The following is an 18,655-nucleotide window of genomic DNA, read 5'->3' as shown; positions in this document are numbered from 1 at the left end:
TTTTTCCCCCTTGAGACAGGGTTTCTCTCTGTTGCCCAGGCCGGAGTGCAGTGTGTGTGATCATGACTTACTGCAGCCTTGACCTCCCGGGTTCAAGAGATCCTCCCACCTCAGACTCCCAAGTAGCTGAGACTACAAGCATGTGCCACCACAGCCAGCTAATTTTGGTATTTTTTGTCAACATGGGGCTTCGCCACGTTGCCTAGGCTAGTCTCCAACTCCTGGGCTTAAGGAATCTTGCACACCATGGCCTCCCAAAGTGCTGGGATTATGGGTGTGAGTCACTGTGCCCGGCCACTAGCGACTTTTTATTAAACCAAAAAAGAACATGGGACACTGAAAAAGAGGAAGATAGTGAAAAGAAGCTGCAGTATAGATGGCAGTCATACCAAAGGACTCGTAGGAAAAATTATATATTCTTTCAGATTAAGTCTAATACTAAGGTCTGGAGCTAGCAAGTATTTAAAATAAAGCTGTATAACTTCTGACCTTGTAAAAAGTTTCCTTTTGTTTCTTCTCACTTTAAACACTAATCTACATTTGCTGTGAATGCTGAGTTTAGGATCTAATCCAGAAAAGGAGTAAATGCAGTGCTGTATATTAAAGTTTCATACTAGGTGAGAGGTAAATAATTTAATATTACTCACACTGTTGACTTGGATCTGAGTCTGTCGTCATCTTAACGTAGTTTGAAGGAAAGAGACCAGTCACCCCATTGATCTCTCCTTGCCACCAATCAGGATCATCTTTGTTCATAACATTAATGAGTTGTCCCTTGGAGAAACTGAGCTCATCTTCATTATTGGCTGCATAGTCATACATAGCAATCACCTGACATACTATCACAAGAATAACAAAATAACACATTAAACAAATTAATTATTTCTTCAAGGGTCAATCATTTGAAATCTCCCTAGGATTTAAATTATTTTAATATTAAATATTAAAATTAGGCTAAAATTTCCCTTGAACTGCTCTCTTTCTCACCCTCCTTCCCCTATTCCTGGTCTTACAAAAACAAGAACTTCCCAACTACAGTTAACAATGCAAGTGAAGTACTTCACTTTAAGTATGATGGTGTAACAATTACACATTGAAAGATTTCAAGGAGTTGAAGTGGTTCAAGTATCGGTGAATAAGCTGGCTGTTCCTACACTGAACTTTTCAGAAAGAAAATTCTCAGTGGCATGTTACTTTTAAGCAGACGTAAAGAAAGAACACATTTTTAATGTTTTTCAAAGAGTGAGCTAATCTAAGAAGTTGCTGAGTTTTAACAAACTCCTCTAAAATGAAATACAAATTAACCCACTTCCATACCAGGATGAAAGGCAGGTGTGGCTCTTTCACTACTTGGACCCAAAAGTTTAACATGACTGGCAGGAAACCATCCTTTCTGTCGCTTTTTTCCTCTGGCCTATAAAATTAGCAAAAGAAATATATAATTGAAAGATGAGATTAAAAACAATCATTGAGACATAACTTAAAAATTAGAAAAACCATAATGTGTAGTAAATGTGTAGTAAATAATTTAATCTTGCCTAAACAGAGGTCTGGTCTTTGCCCTCAGCTCCTTGGAAGTAATCTCTAAATCCTTAGACTATCCTGACTGGTAAGAGTGTCTTAGTTTACCTGTGGGTGCTGGGCCATGCCAAATCTAACAATGCAATGTATGGTGGGTGCTTTGGGTCATGCAGTATCAGCTCTACCTTGGTAGGGGATGGAGACTGATTTCAGCCAAATGGGCAATCAACTATATCTATGTGAGGAACCCCAGTCAAAACTCTGGACACCAAGGCTTTGCTAATTGGCAATACTCTGTGTGTATTGTCACACATCATTGCCAGGAGGAGTTAATACTGTTCACGACTCCACCAGGAGAGGACAACTGGAAGCTCTGTTTTTGGAACTCTACTGCACTCTGCCCCATGTGTCTCTCAACTTGGCTGTAACTTGACAATAAACTGTAACATGAGTGTAACAGCTGTAGTGAGTTCTGTAAAGTCCTTCTAGTGAATTACAGAAATTGAGAGCAGTCTTGGAGACTCCCAAGCTTGGAATTGGTTTCAGATATGAGCATGGTCTTGGGGGCCTCAAACTCAGCATTAGCCTTTCAAGTCAACATTAAACAACCGGAAGACACACTAAAACACGCATCTCAAACTGCTGCTGAAAACGGCATCTGCAGAAGTCTATGTGGAGGTCTTTCAGACTCAGAGTTCTCTGAGTATTTCACAAAAATATTTATATTCTAAAAAGACATTTCTAGAGTTCTCCTAATAAGTTCAAGTCAACCCTTAAAATGGTGCAGCCTACTACAAATACTTCTTGGAGCTTTGTTAATAATTAATCAGGAGGTCATAAGTAAAATTTGTAAAGAGTCATGTTTCCCACTTAGTTCAGTCCATCTTCAAAGTAAATCAGAAGGTGGAATTTCAGGGGGTTATTCAAGAAGGTATTACATTTGAGCCCCCATTTTTCTTTAGGAATCCTAAGACTCCCGATTTGCAAGAATGAAGCTATGTTTATCCTCCATATTACAATTATATATCACTCATAAAAATATAGTTATTATATCTCTTGTCATCTTTCAATCCCTCAAACGCTTTTTAGTTTTAACTAGTAAGGAAATTTTAGAAGTCAGAGAAGAACCCTTTTCCTGTATCAAAACACATTCAATAACTGTTAACATTTTAGGGAAAAAACCAGGTTCATCTATGTCCATATTGTTTTTCCTTGCACTGCTGTTTCAAAAACCTAAGACCACTAGCGGACAGCCCAATTAGTAGTATTTTCTCAGCACCACCTAGATCATGTCTTTCTCCGAGAGGCTATACTGCAAGCCTGGGACTATCCCAGAGAAAGATGATGATGTGCTTTCCTTTAAGAACCTGATCTTTGAATTATAAAGGAATGCATTATTGGAAAACAATTATGTCTTTGGAGAAAATTATTCCTTAAATTGTTACTTATAATATCAACTCAACTGCGCTAAAAATGTACACGTAAAAGACTAAAGGAAATATAACGCAGTAAAATATTGATAATGATTACCTCTAAGTGATCTAAAAATTTTTATTAATTTTATCTTTTTTATGGAACATGCAGTACTTTTATAATAAAATTTATAGATGCTATTTAATGAAGATTACCTGTAACTCTCCTTGCCACCACCCACTTGTATTTTTCTTTAGAATTAATATTAACTGTCCTGGTGCAAGGCTAAGTTGTTCAGAACCAGAAGCAACATATGCTGAAGTTACCTGAGCAATCTCTGAAAAGAAGACAAACAAGAAACTATGAATTCAAGATTGCAACAGAGCGAACACTTTAGTAATTTTTTTAAGATCATTACTATACATACCAGGTTTTTTATTTGATGCTCCAGACTTGCTAGCACTCCCAAAACTCTACAAGAAAAAGATACCATATTGTTTTATTATTTCCAACAATCCAGAAGTAAAAGTACAAAGGTTAATGGGAATTAGAGATTTCAAATTCCCAGCATTCCTTTTTCTTTAAATGAAGATGAAAATGACAATGAACCTCATGCAGTATTAACAAATAAGTGAAAAATCCAACACTTATGAGGAGATCTGGTCTGCTAATGTAAAACATTATATACAAGTGGCTGATGTCGTCAACCACTGACTCAACAGGAAGAGCTTGTTTTCTGAAACTTAAATATTAAACATGACCCTCTAGGCCAAACGCACCCCATTCATCAATGGTGTTAGCACCAATGCCCACTATGCACAACACATGTGTCCTGGATATGTCAAGGTATATGTTATTTTGCTCCTGCTTTCTCTAAGGGATCCTGACTTATCTATGGATCTTGATGAACAGGAGACAATGTTTTTATTTTTATTTATTTATTTTACCATGCTCCCCGCAAACTGACTGAATCTGACCTAAGAACAAAAAACCTCTATCCTGTGTAGCAACTATTACTTCTGTTTCACTTTGAAGGATAAACTGGCCCAACCACATTTCCTCTTCATAGGAATTTGAACAACAAAAGGGATGGGATTAAAAAGAATGTTGTTCTGTCAGGGAACACAGCTGCAGTACAAGTATTAAGCAGAGTGGATGGTAGCTAAAAGCTAACGTTTTCTGAGTACTGTGTAACAGACACTGCTCTAAGAGGTTCCATATGTTCTGCTATTTAATTTTCACAATAACATTATTAAGTATGATTATCTCCATTTTACAGAGAAGGAAACTGAGGCACAGAAAGGTACAGTAACTTGTCCAAGGTCAGTGAGCCTCTAAGTGGTACAGCTGAGAGTCAACCCAGGTAGTCTGATTCTACTACACCAATGGTTCTCAGCATGTGGTTTTTAGAACCTGGAAATAGTCCTTGAGCCTCTTTCAGGGGTCCGTGGGATAAAAACTATTTTCATAAAAATACTAAGACATTATTTGTCTTCTTCATTGTGTTGACATTTACAATTGTGGGTAAAATCATTGGTGCTTTAGTGTGAATCACAGCAGTGGCACCGAATGACACTGAAGTTACAGTAGTGTTCTTCACTGCCATGCACTCCAACTAAAACAAAGCCAGTTTCACTTAACGATGTCTTTAATGAAGCAGCAAAAATTTTATTAAATCTTAACCTTCAAGTCCATACCTTTTAAAAATTCTGTGTGAGTAAACAGAAGTGTGCCTAAAACATCTGTGCTGCATACTAAAGTATGATGGTTGTCTGAAGGAAAGCATTTGTGTGACTAAATTGTGCACTCAACTAAGTTTTTCATGGAACAACATTTTTACTTCAAAGAACCAATAGAAAAACTATTTAGCCTTGGGATTTAGCAAACAAAAATGAAGTAAGCCTGGTCCCTTCAAGGAAAACAGCTGACAGAATTTTTTGCCAATGATAAAATTCAAGATTTCCAGGGAAAATTAAAATTTTAGAAAATTTGTACATACCACTGATCAAAACCATAAACATGATCTCTGTTTTAAGCATAAATCTTGATTAACAAGAACGGGTTGATCTTATTTTTAATACCAAAATAATTTAAGTATAAACCTGATTAACCAGATGGGTTGGTTTTATTTTAATACCAAAATACCTCTTGATCCTTTGGTTTGACATAGTTTGATGGAAAAATTCCACTTCTATCTCCAATACTTCCTGTCCACCACTCTCCATCTTTCTGGGTCACCAATATTTCTTCACCTTCTGTGAAAGTCAAATCTCCAGGTTCCACACTTGAATATGGATAAAGTGCAATATATTCTGTAGGGAATAAAGTAAAAAAAAGCAGATTCTGGTTTTAAGATTACAAAAGTGAAAAAGAAATTAGGTTATTCTCCAAGACATTGTATAAGTTTGCTGTGAAAGACCTTGTGCCTTCAGGAAACCTAATATAAAAAGATGTAAAGGACGAAGCAATTATTTAATAATTCCTTAGAAAAAAGTTATTTAACTTAACATAAAACTTTAGAGTTTCTTTTATTCTCAATTGTTTTATTTTTTATCACAAAGAATTACCCAAAACTACAAACAGATATTAGTATCTCTATAGATAAAGACACCCAGGCTTAATGAGATTAAGTCACTCAGTTATTTAGATAATGGAGTCAAGATAGGAAAATATATTTTTTAACATTTTTATACAAGAAACATTTTAATCTGCTACATTATTTTCTCTTTAATTTTTTTAAGTACACAGTTATGGAAATACTCAATATCCAGAAGACAGCAGTACTAGAAGCCAAGTTCTGTCATGATGACCCAGCTTCTAGCACAGTACTTGACTTGGAGTAGATGCTCGATAAATGTTAACAAATGACCTCGGCTGGGCGCAGTGGCTCACACCTGTAATTCTAGCACTTTGGGAGGCCGAGGCGGGAGGATCACCAGGTCAGGAGATTGAGACCATCCTGGCTAACACGATGAAACCCCATCTCTACTAAAAATACAAAAAATTAGCCAGGCGTGGTGGCGAGTGCCTGTAATCCCAGCCACTGGGAGGCTGAGGCAGGAGAATGGTGTGAATCCAGGAGGCGGAGCTTGCAGTGAGCCCAGACCGCACTACTGCACTCCTGCCTGGGCAACAGGGCGAGACTCCGTCTCAAAAAAACAAAAAAACAAAAAAATGACCTCAAGGGAAATATCTAAATTTTTATATTGCCTTTGATTTTTGTTTCTGTGATTGTTACTACTTAGAAGGAACAGTTGGTGACTTGGTTTTCTAAGCCTTTTTCTTTCTTTCTAGTTTTATTTGTATTTGCCAACATGGAATTTGATCTTAATATCATAAACTGGAGATGATCAGAAACACCATTTGCAACCAATTATTTAATATTGGCATTCCCAGTATTACTCAATTAATTTAACAAAATTCAAAGTGATTACAAGGTTTAGGTACGCTGCAATAAAAGTAGGGTCCTTTCCAACATGCTCCTCACTACTTTCCTATGCTCACCTCAGAGCACTCATTCCACAGTACACCTATGATTCAGCTTCACTGGTGACATGTGGTTTCCCCGTTCCTTGACTCATTCCATTCCCTCTGTCTAGAAGTGCATTCTCCTCTGTCACTATGCTAGATCCTACTCATTGTTTAGGATGATGCAATACTGCCATCTCTGTGGATTCATATGTCCTACTCTAAATTAGTTTTCTTCTCTCATTAAAGAATTTATCACAATTGTATGCTCCATTCTATTGTGAGCACTTTGGAAACTTTCATTCATCCTTGTACTTTCCAGGCTTTACCATAGAATCTTCAACATAATAGATACTGAATTTTGTTCAATTTAACATCAAACTGATATTTTTAGCAAAACATAAAATGTACCTCAGCTATTCAACTAACTTTATAATGGACTTATACATTTCATTTATAAATTTATGTAACTATTAAATAAAAATATCATCTGAAATTAGGGTGATCTTTCATTTTTCCTCACATTAACAAAGTCAAAATAATTTATTAAACAACCCAAAGGGATATAGAAAAAAATTCTTTGCAATATTTATGATAAAGTATACCTTGGTACTTCTTAATGATTCATATGGTATATTATAATTAAAATTTATAAGCAACTAAATGTACTGAAATGTCCTTACCTCCTAAACATCTGTAATCAATAATTGCAACACTTTCTATTTATGATGTTATTCATCAAACCAATCTATGCTGAATTTTCATAGCACTGCCTTTCTAAAGTGCCAAGTATTTTCATTCATGTTTTTTCTATATTCTCAATATTCACGTGAAATAGATAGGGGCAGATTTTCCTAATCTCACTTTAATACTGAAGACACAGAAATGGGGAGAATAGCAACTATGTGAAGTCAGGTAGTTAGTCAAGAGCTAAATTGATTACCATCTAATTTACAAATTGCCAAAAGCTTACCTTCTCCAACTGAATAGGCTGCCGAGGTAGGTTTCTTATTTATAGCTGCATATAAAGCTTCTGGTCTACCAAATATATAAACAAAAAACAATAAACAAATACAAGCAAAAATAAGACAGGTGATTTGATGCACAGGTTTTAGTAGTGCATTTTTTAGGGCTTTCTCAAATTAATCTAAATATAGTCTCAGTACACAGAACTGGGAAGACTTATACAGAACATCCTGCAGGATTAAGAACAGCCTAATTATACACTTCTACATTTTAAAATATATTTTTAAAATTTCAATATGATTTATAAATAGTTTTTCAAATGTGAAATACTTCGCCTTTCTAAAGAAACTTAAAAGACACCCACAAATTGGTAAGTGGTAAGCACATATAGGGCTTAGTTTAGTGTAAGAAAAAACAAGGGCAATATATAAATTTATTATCTGTTTAGAATGCACTACATTAAAAAAATAAAAATAATAAAACGTTGTTTTTATTATCTCAGAACGTCTGTAACATTAATTTCCATTTTAACCCAGGAATCTGTTTTCAAAAAATCTAGAAGACTGGCCTGTTTAACTAGACACCTGTGGGATGCATCAGGGCTCCTCAGGACCTGTGAGTAAATTACACAGTGAGGCAGTTTTTAAATAAACAGAAGGGGAACCTTATTACAACTACTGGTCACAACTGAATGGACTGTCTTGTTTAATGCTAAATTCTCCGTTATTTGCAGGTTTTCAAGTTACATGACTTATCTGTTAGAAAACACTGGTAACTGTATGAAAAGTTAGAAGAAATGCCCTTTAAAACATTGAAACTTAATCTGTTTTTGCTTCAGTTTTCTTCTCTGTAAATGTTATGGACATAAAATAAGACAATTTCTATAAAGGAATTGTCTATAAAGGGCCTAGCACAGTGCATGCATACAAATGCCAGCTATATATGGTTGTTGTTACTATTATTACATTCTTCTAAATCCAAAATTCGGCCAGGTGTGGTGGCTCACACCTGTAATACCAGCACTTTGGGAGACCAAGGTGGGCAGATTACCTGAGGCCAGGAGTTTGACACCAGCCTGGCCAACATGGCAAAACCTTGTTTCTACTAAAATACAAAAATTAGCCCAGTGTGGTGGTGCATTCCTGTAATCCCAGTTACTTGGGAGGTTGAGGCAGGAGAATCGCTTGAACCAAGGAGGCAGAGGTTGCAGTGAGCTGAGATTGTGTCACTGCATTCCAGCCTGGGCTACAGAGTGAGACTCTGTCTTGAAAAACAAATAAATAGGGCTGGGCATGGTGGCTCATGCCTGTAATCCCAGTACTTTGAGAGGCCAAGGCAGGCGGATCACCGGAGGTCAGGAGTTTGAGACCAGCCTGGCCAACATAGTGAAACCCGTCTCTACTAAAAATACAAAAATTAGGCTGGGGGCGGTGGCTCACGCCTGTAATCCTGGCACTTTGGGAGGCCAAGGCAGGCGGATCACCTGAGGTCAGGAGTTCGAGACCAGCCCGACCAACATGGAGAAACCCCATCTCTACTAAAAATACAAAAAAACTTAGCCAGGCATGGTGGCGCGTGCCTGTAATCCCAGCTACTTGGGAGCCTGAGGCAGGAGAATCGCTTGAACCCGGGAGGTGGAGGTTGCGATGAGCCGAGATGGGGCCATTGCACTCCAGCCTGGGCAACAACAGTGAAACTCTGTCTAAAAAAAAAAAAAAATTAGCCGGGCGTGGTGGTAGATGCCTGTAATCCCAGCTATTTGGGAGACTGAGGCAGGAGAATTACTTAAACCCAGGAGGTGGAGGTTGCAATGAGCCATGATTGCACCACTGTACCCAAGCCTGGGCGAAAGAGCGAGAATCCATCTCAAAAATCAATCAATCAATCAATCCTAAATTCCATGTCAGGCTGAAAAGCAAATTTTTAGAAACTGAGCACTACCTTCCAGAAACATAGAAACTCAGCAGTGAAAGGATCTTTAAAGATTATTTGGCTTAATATTTTAATTCAATCAATTAGAAAACTGAAGATTAAGTAAGTTATTCCTTACAGCCTGGCAAAAATAGCAGAGCCAAAATTCAAACCTCTTGACTGATAAAGAACAGCATCTTTTCATCAAATCAGACTGCTTTTCTACCAACTTCCATATAAAACACAAGAGACAGTTACCCATAGCTATATTATAGTACTTATTTCCTTGTATTATATTTGACAACTTGACTCCCTACAGAGTAGGAAATAAAGGCCAGAGACCTAACCTATCTAGTTTTTAGCTGTTTTCATTTGAAAATTCATTCGATTGTTCATTCATTCACGCCTCTCCTCATTCACTCAGCTAATATGATTGAACAGCTACAATGCATTATGATTAGAACAGGCATGAAGAAACTGAAAAATGAACAAATAAAAAAAGACATTAGATCATAAGACCTCATAGAGCTTATGGCCTAATAAGGGACATTGGTTTAAAAAAAAAAAATACCAGTAACTATAATGCAGACTGCTATAAGCAGTAAGAGACATTATATTCAAGGAATCTTGGAGACTCAGAAACGGGAATGCCCAATTTGGCCAAGAGGAGGCCCTCAGTAAAGAGTTACTTAAATATTGACAATTTATAGTAGACAAGGGAGAAATGCTTGAAAGAAAATGAAAGGTAACTTTTCTAACTGATTTATGGTACAAAGAAATGGCCAGGTAAGGTGGCTCACACCTGTAATAGCACTTCGGGAGGTGGAGGCACGAAGATCGCTTGAGCCCAGGAGTTTGAGACCAGCCTGGGGTAACACAGCAAAACCCCATCTCTACAAATAATTTAAAAATTAGCCAGAGTGGTACCATGCACCTGTGGTCCCAGTTACTCGGGAAGCTTAGGTGGGAGGATGGCTTAAGGCTGGGTGGTCAAGGCTGCAGTGAGCCATGATCCACCACTGCACTCTAGCCTGGGCAACAGAGTGAGACCCTGTCTCAAAAACAAATTTTAAAAAGCAACAGATCTAAAATTTTGAGTAGCTTGAAAATTTTATGAATCTGAAATAACTAGAATGAAAGACATTCTAAACCGAAACAAATATCTGAAGTATGCTTTTTTCATCCTAAGAATTACCTTTCTTTTTTTTCTTTTGATACAGGGTATCACTCTGTCACCCAGGCTAGAGTGCAGTGGTGCCATCTTGGCTCACTGCAACCTCTGCCTCCTGGGCTTAAGCGATTGTCCCACCTTAGCCTCCCAAGTAGCTGGGACTACAGGCATGCACCACCAGGCCTGGCTAATTTTTGTAAGTTTTGTAGAGACAGGGTTTCACCATGTCGCCCAGGCTGGTCTCAAACCCCTGGGCTCAAGTTATCTGCCTTCCTTGGCTTCCCAAAATGCTGGGATTACAGGTGTGAGCCACTACGGCCAGCCAGAATTACCTTTCTGATATTCAAACTCAAGTATAAAACTGTTATTTTATTATACACTCAATCAGACCATGGCTGACTCATTAGAGAAAATACCAACATCCACATCCATGAAAACACATAAAGATGCTTACTCTTCCCGTTTTACTTCACTCCCAGGAATGATCTTGACATAAGATTTTGGAAACCATCCTCTTCCTCCATGCACCTCCCCAAACCACCAATTTTCTTGCTGCTCCAAGACAGTAATGATGTCATGTTTTGAGAAGTTCAAGTGGTTATCTTTCTTTGCAGTCCAGGAACAAAGGGCCTGTGCTTTTAGGTTTTCTACTACTTGTCCCTGTGAATACAAAACCACCAAACTTTTTAAAAAGGCAGTGGTAACCATGATTTCTGTTTCTGTGTATATAACATACTTACTGTTCAAACAGCAGACCAGTTTGGTGTGGTGGTGACTTAAGATAACTTTAGTCTATTAACTGACTTTAAATTATACATGACAGACAACTATGTGACTAGCCTTCTGTTAAGACAGACTGAAAACCCACCATTCAAAGAAACCTCATCACATCACTGGTAGAGAAGGTAAATAATGGGTACTCAAGAAATGTATTCATACATCCATGAAATATACATCATGGAACAAATAGAAAAGGAGTGTTACTGTAAATCTTTTTTCTCCTCCAGCTTGCAGTGTAATGCCGTTTACTCCACTAGGGAAGGAAATTGGCATGCTTGGCTCTCACTCTATTCATTCTTCTTTCTTTCCCTCCTCTCTCAAAGGAAGGAGTGTTTTGTTCTTTTAATAAGGCTAAACTCTTATTCTCCAAGTCTTCTATTACGCCCTTTTATTTTCTAGAAATAGTTTATAACATTAAGTCCTTCTCTTCAATCTACTTCTCTACTTGCTTCTACTTCTGAATTCCTTAAATAATTGTCTTAAACTTGTTTTCCAATTTCACTCCTCAATCCCTTCTAATTTAGATTCAGCACTCATCACACTACTGAACTTCTTCCAGACAGGTTTATTAATAATAACATCAAAGCCAAAAGCTTCTTCCAAACACTTATTCCTCTTGATCTCTAAACAGCTAACATCAATCCTTGTAGTTCCTGAAGCTGACTCTCTGGTGACTGATGGCTCCTCTTTTGTCCAACACTTTTCCCTTACTGTTTCACAGGACTTCCCTGAATACTCTTAATTACGTCTATGACTTCTCAAACCTACATTTTCAGTGTAATTTTATCTCCTGAGCTCCAGACTTGTATATCAAACTGCCTACTGGGTGTTTCTACAAAGCTGTCCCTAATACACATACCTTAAACTTAGCATGGCTGAAACATAATCATTTTTAGAACCTACCAAACCCATTCCTCCTGCACTGTCTACCAAAGACAAGGATACTACTAACCTTTTGGTTGCTCAAGCTAAAGCCTCTGAAGAATTATCTTTAACTCCTATTTCTTCCTCACTCTCCACATTCAATGGATTATCTATTTTATATCAATTCCTAATAATCTTCTAAATCTATCTCCTCTTTCCTATATCTTAATTACCACAGCACTTGTTCAAACCATCATATCTTGTTATTTAGCTATTGTAATATCCTTCCTTAATTGGTTGTTTTCTTCTGCTAATCCAGCCTCTATGTTAGTGCCAGAATTATCTTTCCAAAACACACAACAACTCCACTCTTAAAAATCTTCAGGGACTTTCCACTGCCAAGTTGCCTAGCACAGTATTAAATGCTTCCCAAATAAACCTCAACCTCTCTCTCCAACTTCGCTTAACCCTTTCTCCATGAATCCTGTACTCTAGTCATATTATTCACAATTCTTGTTTCCTGCAAGTATCTTGTGTTAACGTGCCTTGGTGACTTTCCCCAAATTGTCCTCTCATGGGAATAACTTTCCTTCTCTGTTTGGTGAAATCTTATCTTTGAAGGCCCTACTCAAATACCTTGCCCTTTGTGAAGGCTGCTCCAATTCTCACCAATTGAGTAAGATGCTCTCTTCTCTGCATACCCCCTAAAGACCTTGTAGATATCTTTAATACCGCATTTCTCATGCTTTACAGCTATTTATGTCTGTCACATTCATTAGATTATCATCCACTTAATGGCAAGTTTGAGTTTCTGCTTTCTAAAAATTTTTTTTAGAGATAGGGGCTCACTCTATTGCCCAGGCTGGAGTACAGTGATATGATCATAATTCACTGCGCCTCAAACTCCTGGGCTGAAGTGATCCTCCCATCTCAACCTCCCAAGTAGCTACGACTACAGGTACATGCCACTACGCCTGGCTAATTTTTAAATTTTTTGTAGAGATGGGGTCTTGCTATATTGCCCAGGCTGATCTCAAACTCTTGGCCTCAAGCAATCCTCCCATCTTGGACTCCCAAAGAGCTGGGATTATAGGCACTGAGTCACTGTGCCTGGTGTCAATGTCAGGTAGTTTTTGACTTATTTTTTCCTTAAATTTCTAGCACATAATAAAATGCCTGGAACCTATGCCATGGTATGTTTTGAGAGAAGGTGAAATCTGGAGGACTTTATTCTGATGAAGTCTGCAATTTTAAAAAATAATGTTAATGTTACCCTATTGCTGTGGTTATATCTAAATCAGAGGTTAAATATATGTTAAAAAGCTCTGATGTTCCCAAATAACTTAAAAAAAAAAAAAAAAAAAAAAAAACCTCAAGCCCAAGTCTCTTATCTTCTTCTTATAATAACTACAAATCAAGAACAATATATCATGAAATTTGTAAAAACAACATTTTGAGCTTAGACACCTTAGTTGCGGCCGGGCGCGGTGGCTCAAGCCTGTAATCCCAGCACTTTGGGAGGCCGAGACAGGCGGATCACAAGGTCAGGAGATTGAGACCATCCTGGCTAACCCGGTGAAACCCCGTCTCTACTAAAAAATACAAAAAACTAGCCGGGCGAGGTGGCGGGCATCTGTAGTCCCAGCTACTCGGGAGGTTGAGGCAGGAGAATGGCGTAAACCTGGGAGGCGGAGCTTGCAGTGAGCTGAGATCCGGCCACTGCACTCCAGCCTGGGCGACAGAGCAAGACTCCGTCTCAAAAAAAAAAAAAAAAAAAAGAAACGTTAGCTGCTAGCAACTTGATATTATGGAAAATAATTGTTGAAAAACCTAGGCCGGGCACAGTGGCTCACACCTGTAATCCCAGCACCTTGGGTGGCCAAAGCGGGTGGGTCACCTGAGGTTCAGGAGTTCTAGACCAGCCTGGCTAACATGGTGAAACCTCGTCTCTACTAAAAATACAAAAATTAGCTGGGCATGGTGGCAGGCGCCTGTAGTCCCAGCTACTCGGGAAGCTGAGGTAGGAGAATCGCTTGAACCCAGGAGGCGGAAGTTGCAGTGAGCCGAGATTGTGCCACTGCACTCAAGCATGGGTGACAGAGCAAAACTCCGTCCCAAAAAAAAAAAAAAAAATTGTTGAGAAACCTTTAAGTAATAGTCATTTCTTCAACTTCACATCACATGTGAATGAGAAAGAAATTGAATGCTACAAACTGGCTAAATGAGTGAATGGTCCCTTTGTACATAATTTTCATTTTATTTTATATGAATCAGGAGCAAATTCAAAGAATAAAGCCCACAAAAATAATAGACAACATACCTGTCCATGAATAGGTGACACAGATCCAGGGGACACAGTTCGAGTGAAGGCTGATTTTTTCTGCCATGATGTATTTACAGTTAGGTTTGAAAAAGATACATTTTGATAATCAGTCACTGATGCTGGTTGATTTGAAGAAAGTGGTCTGCAAATATAACACTTTGATATAAGTATACTTAATTGTTTAGAACTTAATGAAGTACTACCAATTTATCAACTTGTATATTATACACGCTGTGCTTACACACAATTTGTGGGAAAAGAAATAATTCATTAACAAACTACTGACCCATGTTTTCACTTACTAAATTTCAGTATTAAATCTGGAATAAAAAGTACTCTTGAAGAGTACAACCCAGATTACACTGTGATGAAGCAGTAGGCTGACACCACTATCTATTAGGTATTTACACATTTGCAGAACTATATAAACTTTACTGTTAGCTAAAAACTTACTCAGAGGAAGTTGAGGTAGCAGATAAAGAAACTGTAGGAGGAAGTAAGGCCTTCTTTGGAGATACAGCTTTTTCATTTTCACTTGATGGCATTTTTTCTACATAATTGCATGGAAACCAGCCAAAATTTCCTTGAAAACTACCGTAAAGCCAACCAGGTTCTCCTATGGTTTTTTCATCAACCTATGGAAATAAAAAGAAGGATTAACAGTGCTTAGAAATTCACACATTTACAATGGAAAGAGACGAAGACTATTGTATTCTCATTTTCAGAATTAAGCCCATCTAACTAAATAGTTAAGGCATTTTCTACAAATTAACAGGCTACTATTTCTAGTGATTGGCAAGTTGTCTTTCTAAATTTTAATTTTATCCAAGTTACATGAAAATATTTTACAAAGACAAGTAGCATTATATATGGCTAATGAAGGAAAATAATCCTCTATCTCATGGCTCCTTATGCCCTGATTTTCACTCCTAACCTGCCATTCTTCCTTGCTTCTCCTATATCACCATTTATATTTCTGAATAACATATTTATACTGCTATTTCTTGAATTTTTTCAATTTTAGACATTATCTATTAGCTTTTGGCTATGGGAAATGAAGACTGACTTCTCTTTCATTGCAGCCTCTTACTCTACCAATACTGTTACATCTTAATCTTTATTTAAATTATATTTAATGTTTATAATATTATGACTATGTTTAAATCACATCTGAGTCATGCAGCATGCTGCTGATTAAATTTCCTTTTTCGTAAACTTTTTATTTTCCTATAATCGTTAATTTTTTTGTTTTTGGCTTAGTTTTTTCTGTTCCTGTTACATAGGTCTTTTGAACTCTCTAACAGAACAATAAGATCTTCTCTGAATACTATTTTCCAACTGGTAAACATGTCAGGTGATTTATCAGTTTCATTTCTTCTCCCAGACATTTTCATCCTACAGTGTGACATCCTCCATCCTCACAGTGTTTCTCCCTCTGCTTCTTGGTCCTTGTTCCTTAAACACTGAGGACAGCCTCAAGTTTCATCACTGGCTTTCTTTCCTCATTCTATACCCTTCCTGAATAGGCCCACTTACTCCCATAGTTTGATCAGTCCTCTGTGCAATAATGAATCCAAAAGCTATGATCTCAGTGCTACTTCTTCCTGAAGCAACATGCCTATACTTTCAACTACTTGCAAGGTATCTTCAAGCGGATGCCCCACGGGAACTTCCAAGTCAAGTTTAAAACTGAACCTTTCTCCTCCATCCCCCTTCCTTCTCCTAAATTCCTCTATTATTCACACCACCAAAAATTTAGTCATTCTAAATAAAAAATCTTTGGCTCTTATCTCTTTTACACTTCCACATCCAAACTACTGAGTTTGTCATTAAAAACTCTTCTAATTTGTCAACCCACCCTCACTGCCCTACTTCAGGCTTTTTTTCATTTCGCACTTAAGATTATTATGATTTTTACTCATCCTTCAAGATTCTAATTTCCCCCAACCCAAGCCAGAGTTATCTCATATATAACTGTCATAATTAGCATTATATACATTATATATACATAGTTACACTTAATTATGTAGCTAATACCTAAGCATATGTACTTACCACAGATATTTATATATAAATAATGACTTATTTACATATCTCTCTTCCATTAGTCTGTGAGCTTTTTTATTGATCCCCACTGTCTAGCATAGTAGAAATCACTTAACTCACTGAATAAATGAATATGGCAGCTGTGTCTCTGTTCTCCAATTCATTTTCCATACCTTTCTAAAACACAGACTTGACAGTGTCATATCTATTAAAATCATGTTGAATCCATTCAGATTTTTAAAAACTGCTTTTTGAGATATCATTAATATAAATTTCATGTTTAAGGTGCTAAATTTGATGTTTTGACATATGTATATAACTGTGAAAAATCACCACAATCAGGACAGCAAACATTTCCATCACTCCCAAAAGTTTCCTCTTGTTCCATTGTAACTCCTCCAGCTTGCCCCTCCCCATGACCTTCCCCGCCATCTCTATGTAAACACTGGCCTGTTTTCTGTCCTATATATTGGTTTACATTTTCTAAAACTGTATATAAATAAAATCATATTATATGTACCCTTTTTGTCTGCCTTTTTCCACTCAAGGCATCCATACAGTATGAACAGTTTGTTCTTTTTTATTGCTAAGTAATATTATATCATATGAATATACCACAAGTTGTTTATCCTTTCAAATGCTGGTAGACAATTATTTTTTTTTTAGTTTTTGGCTATTACAAATAACGCTGCTATGAACATTTGTCTTCATATGGACATGTTTTCAATTCTCTTGTGTAAATACCTAAGAGTGGAATGGCTGAGTCACATGGTAGGTACATGTTTTAACTTTTTTAACAATGGCTTATGGAGATACAATTCACATTCCATATAATCCTTCCATTTACAGTACACAATTAAATGGATTTTAGAATATTCAAAGAGTTACAGAATCATTACCACAATAAATTACAGAACTGTTTTCCTCAAAAGGAAACACTAGGCTGGGCGCAGTGGCTCATGCCTATAATCCCAGCACTTTGGGAGGCCAAGGCGGGTGGATCACCTGAGGTCGGGAGTCTGAGACCAGCCTGACCAACGTGGAAAAACCCTGTCTCTACTAAAAATACAAAATTAGCCAGGCACGGTGGCGCATGCCTGTAGTCCCAGCTACTCGGGAGGTGAAGGCAGGAGAATTGCTTGAACCAAGAGGTTTCAGTGAGCTGAGACCACACCATTGCACTCCAGCCTGGGCAACAAGAGCGAAACTCTGTCTCAAAAAAAAAAAAGAACACTATTTCTTAGATTCTTTGTCATATCTAAGAAACTAAAAAACTTTGAGTAACCCAAAGTTGTAAAGATTTTCTGTTTTCTTCTAGAAATTCTACAGTTATAGGTTCACATTTTACATTTCATATTTTATCTATTTTGAGTTAATCTGTGTATATGTTGCAAGGAATAAATTGAAATTCATTTTTTTGCATATGAATATCCATTGCTCCAATACCATTTGCTGAAGTCTGTCCTTTCTCCACTGAGTTGCTTTTGCACCTGTCAAAAATCAGTTGTTTATACATACACACACACACACACACACACACACACACACACACACACGTAGCATGAATCTATTTACCTACTGTGTTCCATTGATCTGTTTTCTTGTCTAGATGTAATATCACAACTGTTTTGACTGCTGTAACTTTTATAATAAGCCTTAAATTCAGGTACTAAAAGATCTCCAACTTTGTTCCTTTTCAAAGTTGTTTTGCTTTTGAATCATCTCGTCATTTGTTACAAAAAAAAAAAAAAAGCTTGCTGAGATTTTTGTTGTTGTTGTTGTAGAGATGAGTTCTTGCTTTGTTGCCCAGGTTGATCTCAAACTCCTGGCCTCACATAATCCTCCCATTTTGGTCTCCCAAAGTGTTGGGGTTACAGGTGTGGATCACAGCAACTGGCTGCCTGTTAAAAGTTCTCATTAAAATTGCTTTGAATCTGTGTAAGAATTGAGAAGAACTGACTTATCTTTTTCTAAAAAATTTGTTTACACAGGACTTAAGAGAATAATTGACTTCTTATCAATACTGAATCTTCCAATCCATGAACCCTATATATCTCTCCATTTATTTAGGACTTCAATTTTTCTCAATAAAACTTTGTAATTTTCAATAAACAGGTCTTGCAAATCTTTTATCAGTTTTATCTGTATTTCATATTTTTATGCAATTGTAAATGTTATTTTAAATTTCAATT

General features: G+C 37.2%; 1 protein-coding gene across 11 annotated transcripts in view; it reads right to left on the bottom strand.

Moving 5' to 3' along the window:
• Positions 1–18,655, bottom strand: part of ITSN2 (intersectin 2) — a 157,499-nt gene that overhangs the window by 42,785 nt on the left and 96,059 nt on the right. For all 11 annotated transcript variants that reach the window (XR_006691761.3, XM_005576435.4, XM_074012224.1 and 8 more), the window contains 9 exons: positions 14,871–15,052; positions 14,415–14,559; positions 10,905–11,110; positions 7,376–7,440; positions 5,080–5,246; positions 3,362–3,407; positions 3,150–3,271; positions 1,318–1,414; positions 648–839 (listed from right to left, as the gene is read on the bottom strand). Coding sequence is in view for 10 of the 11 variants with exons in the window: in XM_005576435.4 (XP_005576492.3) it covers positions 648–839; positions 1,318–1,414; positions 3,150–3,271; positions 3,362–3,407; positions 5,080–5,246; positions 7,376–7,440; positions 10,905–11,110; positions 14,415–14,559; positions 14,871–15,052 (1,222 nt within the window). In the remaining variant the exon portion in view is untranslated. The remainder of the gene's footprint in view (positions 1–647; positions 840–1,317; positions 1,415–3,149; positions 3,272–3,361; positions 3,408–5,079; positions 5,247–7,375; positions 7,441–10,904; positions 11,111–14,414; positions 14,560–14,870; positions 15,053–18,655) is intronic.

The sequence above is a fragment of the Macaca fascicularis genome, chromosome 13, assembly GCF_037993035.2.
Source record: "Macaca fascicularis isolate 582-1 chromosome 13, T2T-MFA8v1.1".
Classification (NCBI taxonomy): Eukaryota; Metazoa; Chordata; class Mammalia; order Primates; family Cercopithecidae; genus Macaca; species Macaca fascicularis.
The sequence above is the reverse complement of the archived record's forward strand: the minus strand, read 5'-3'. Positions and strand labels throughout refer to the sequence as shown.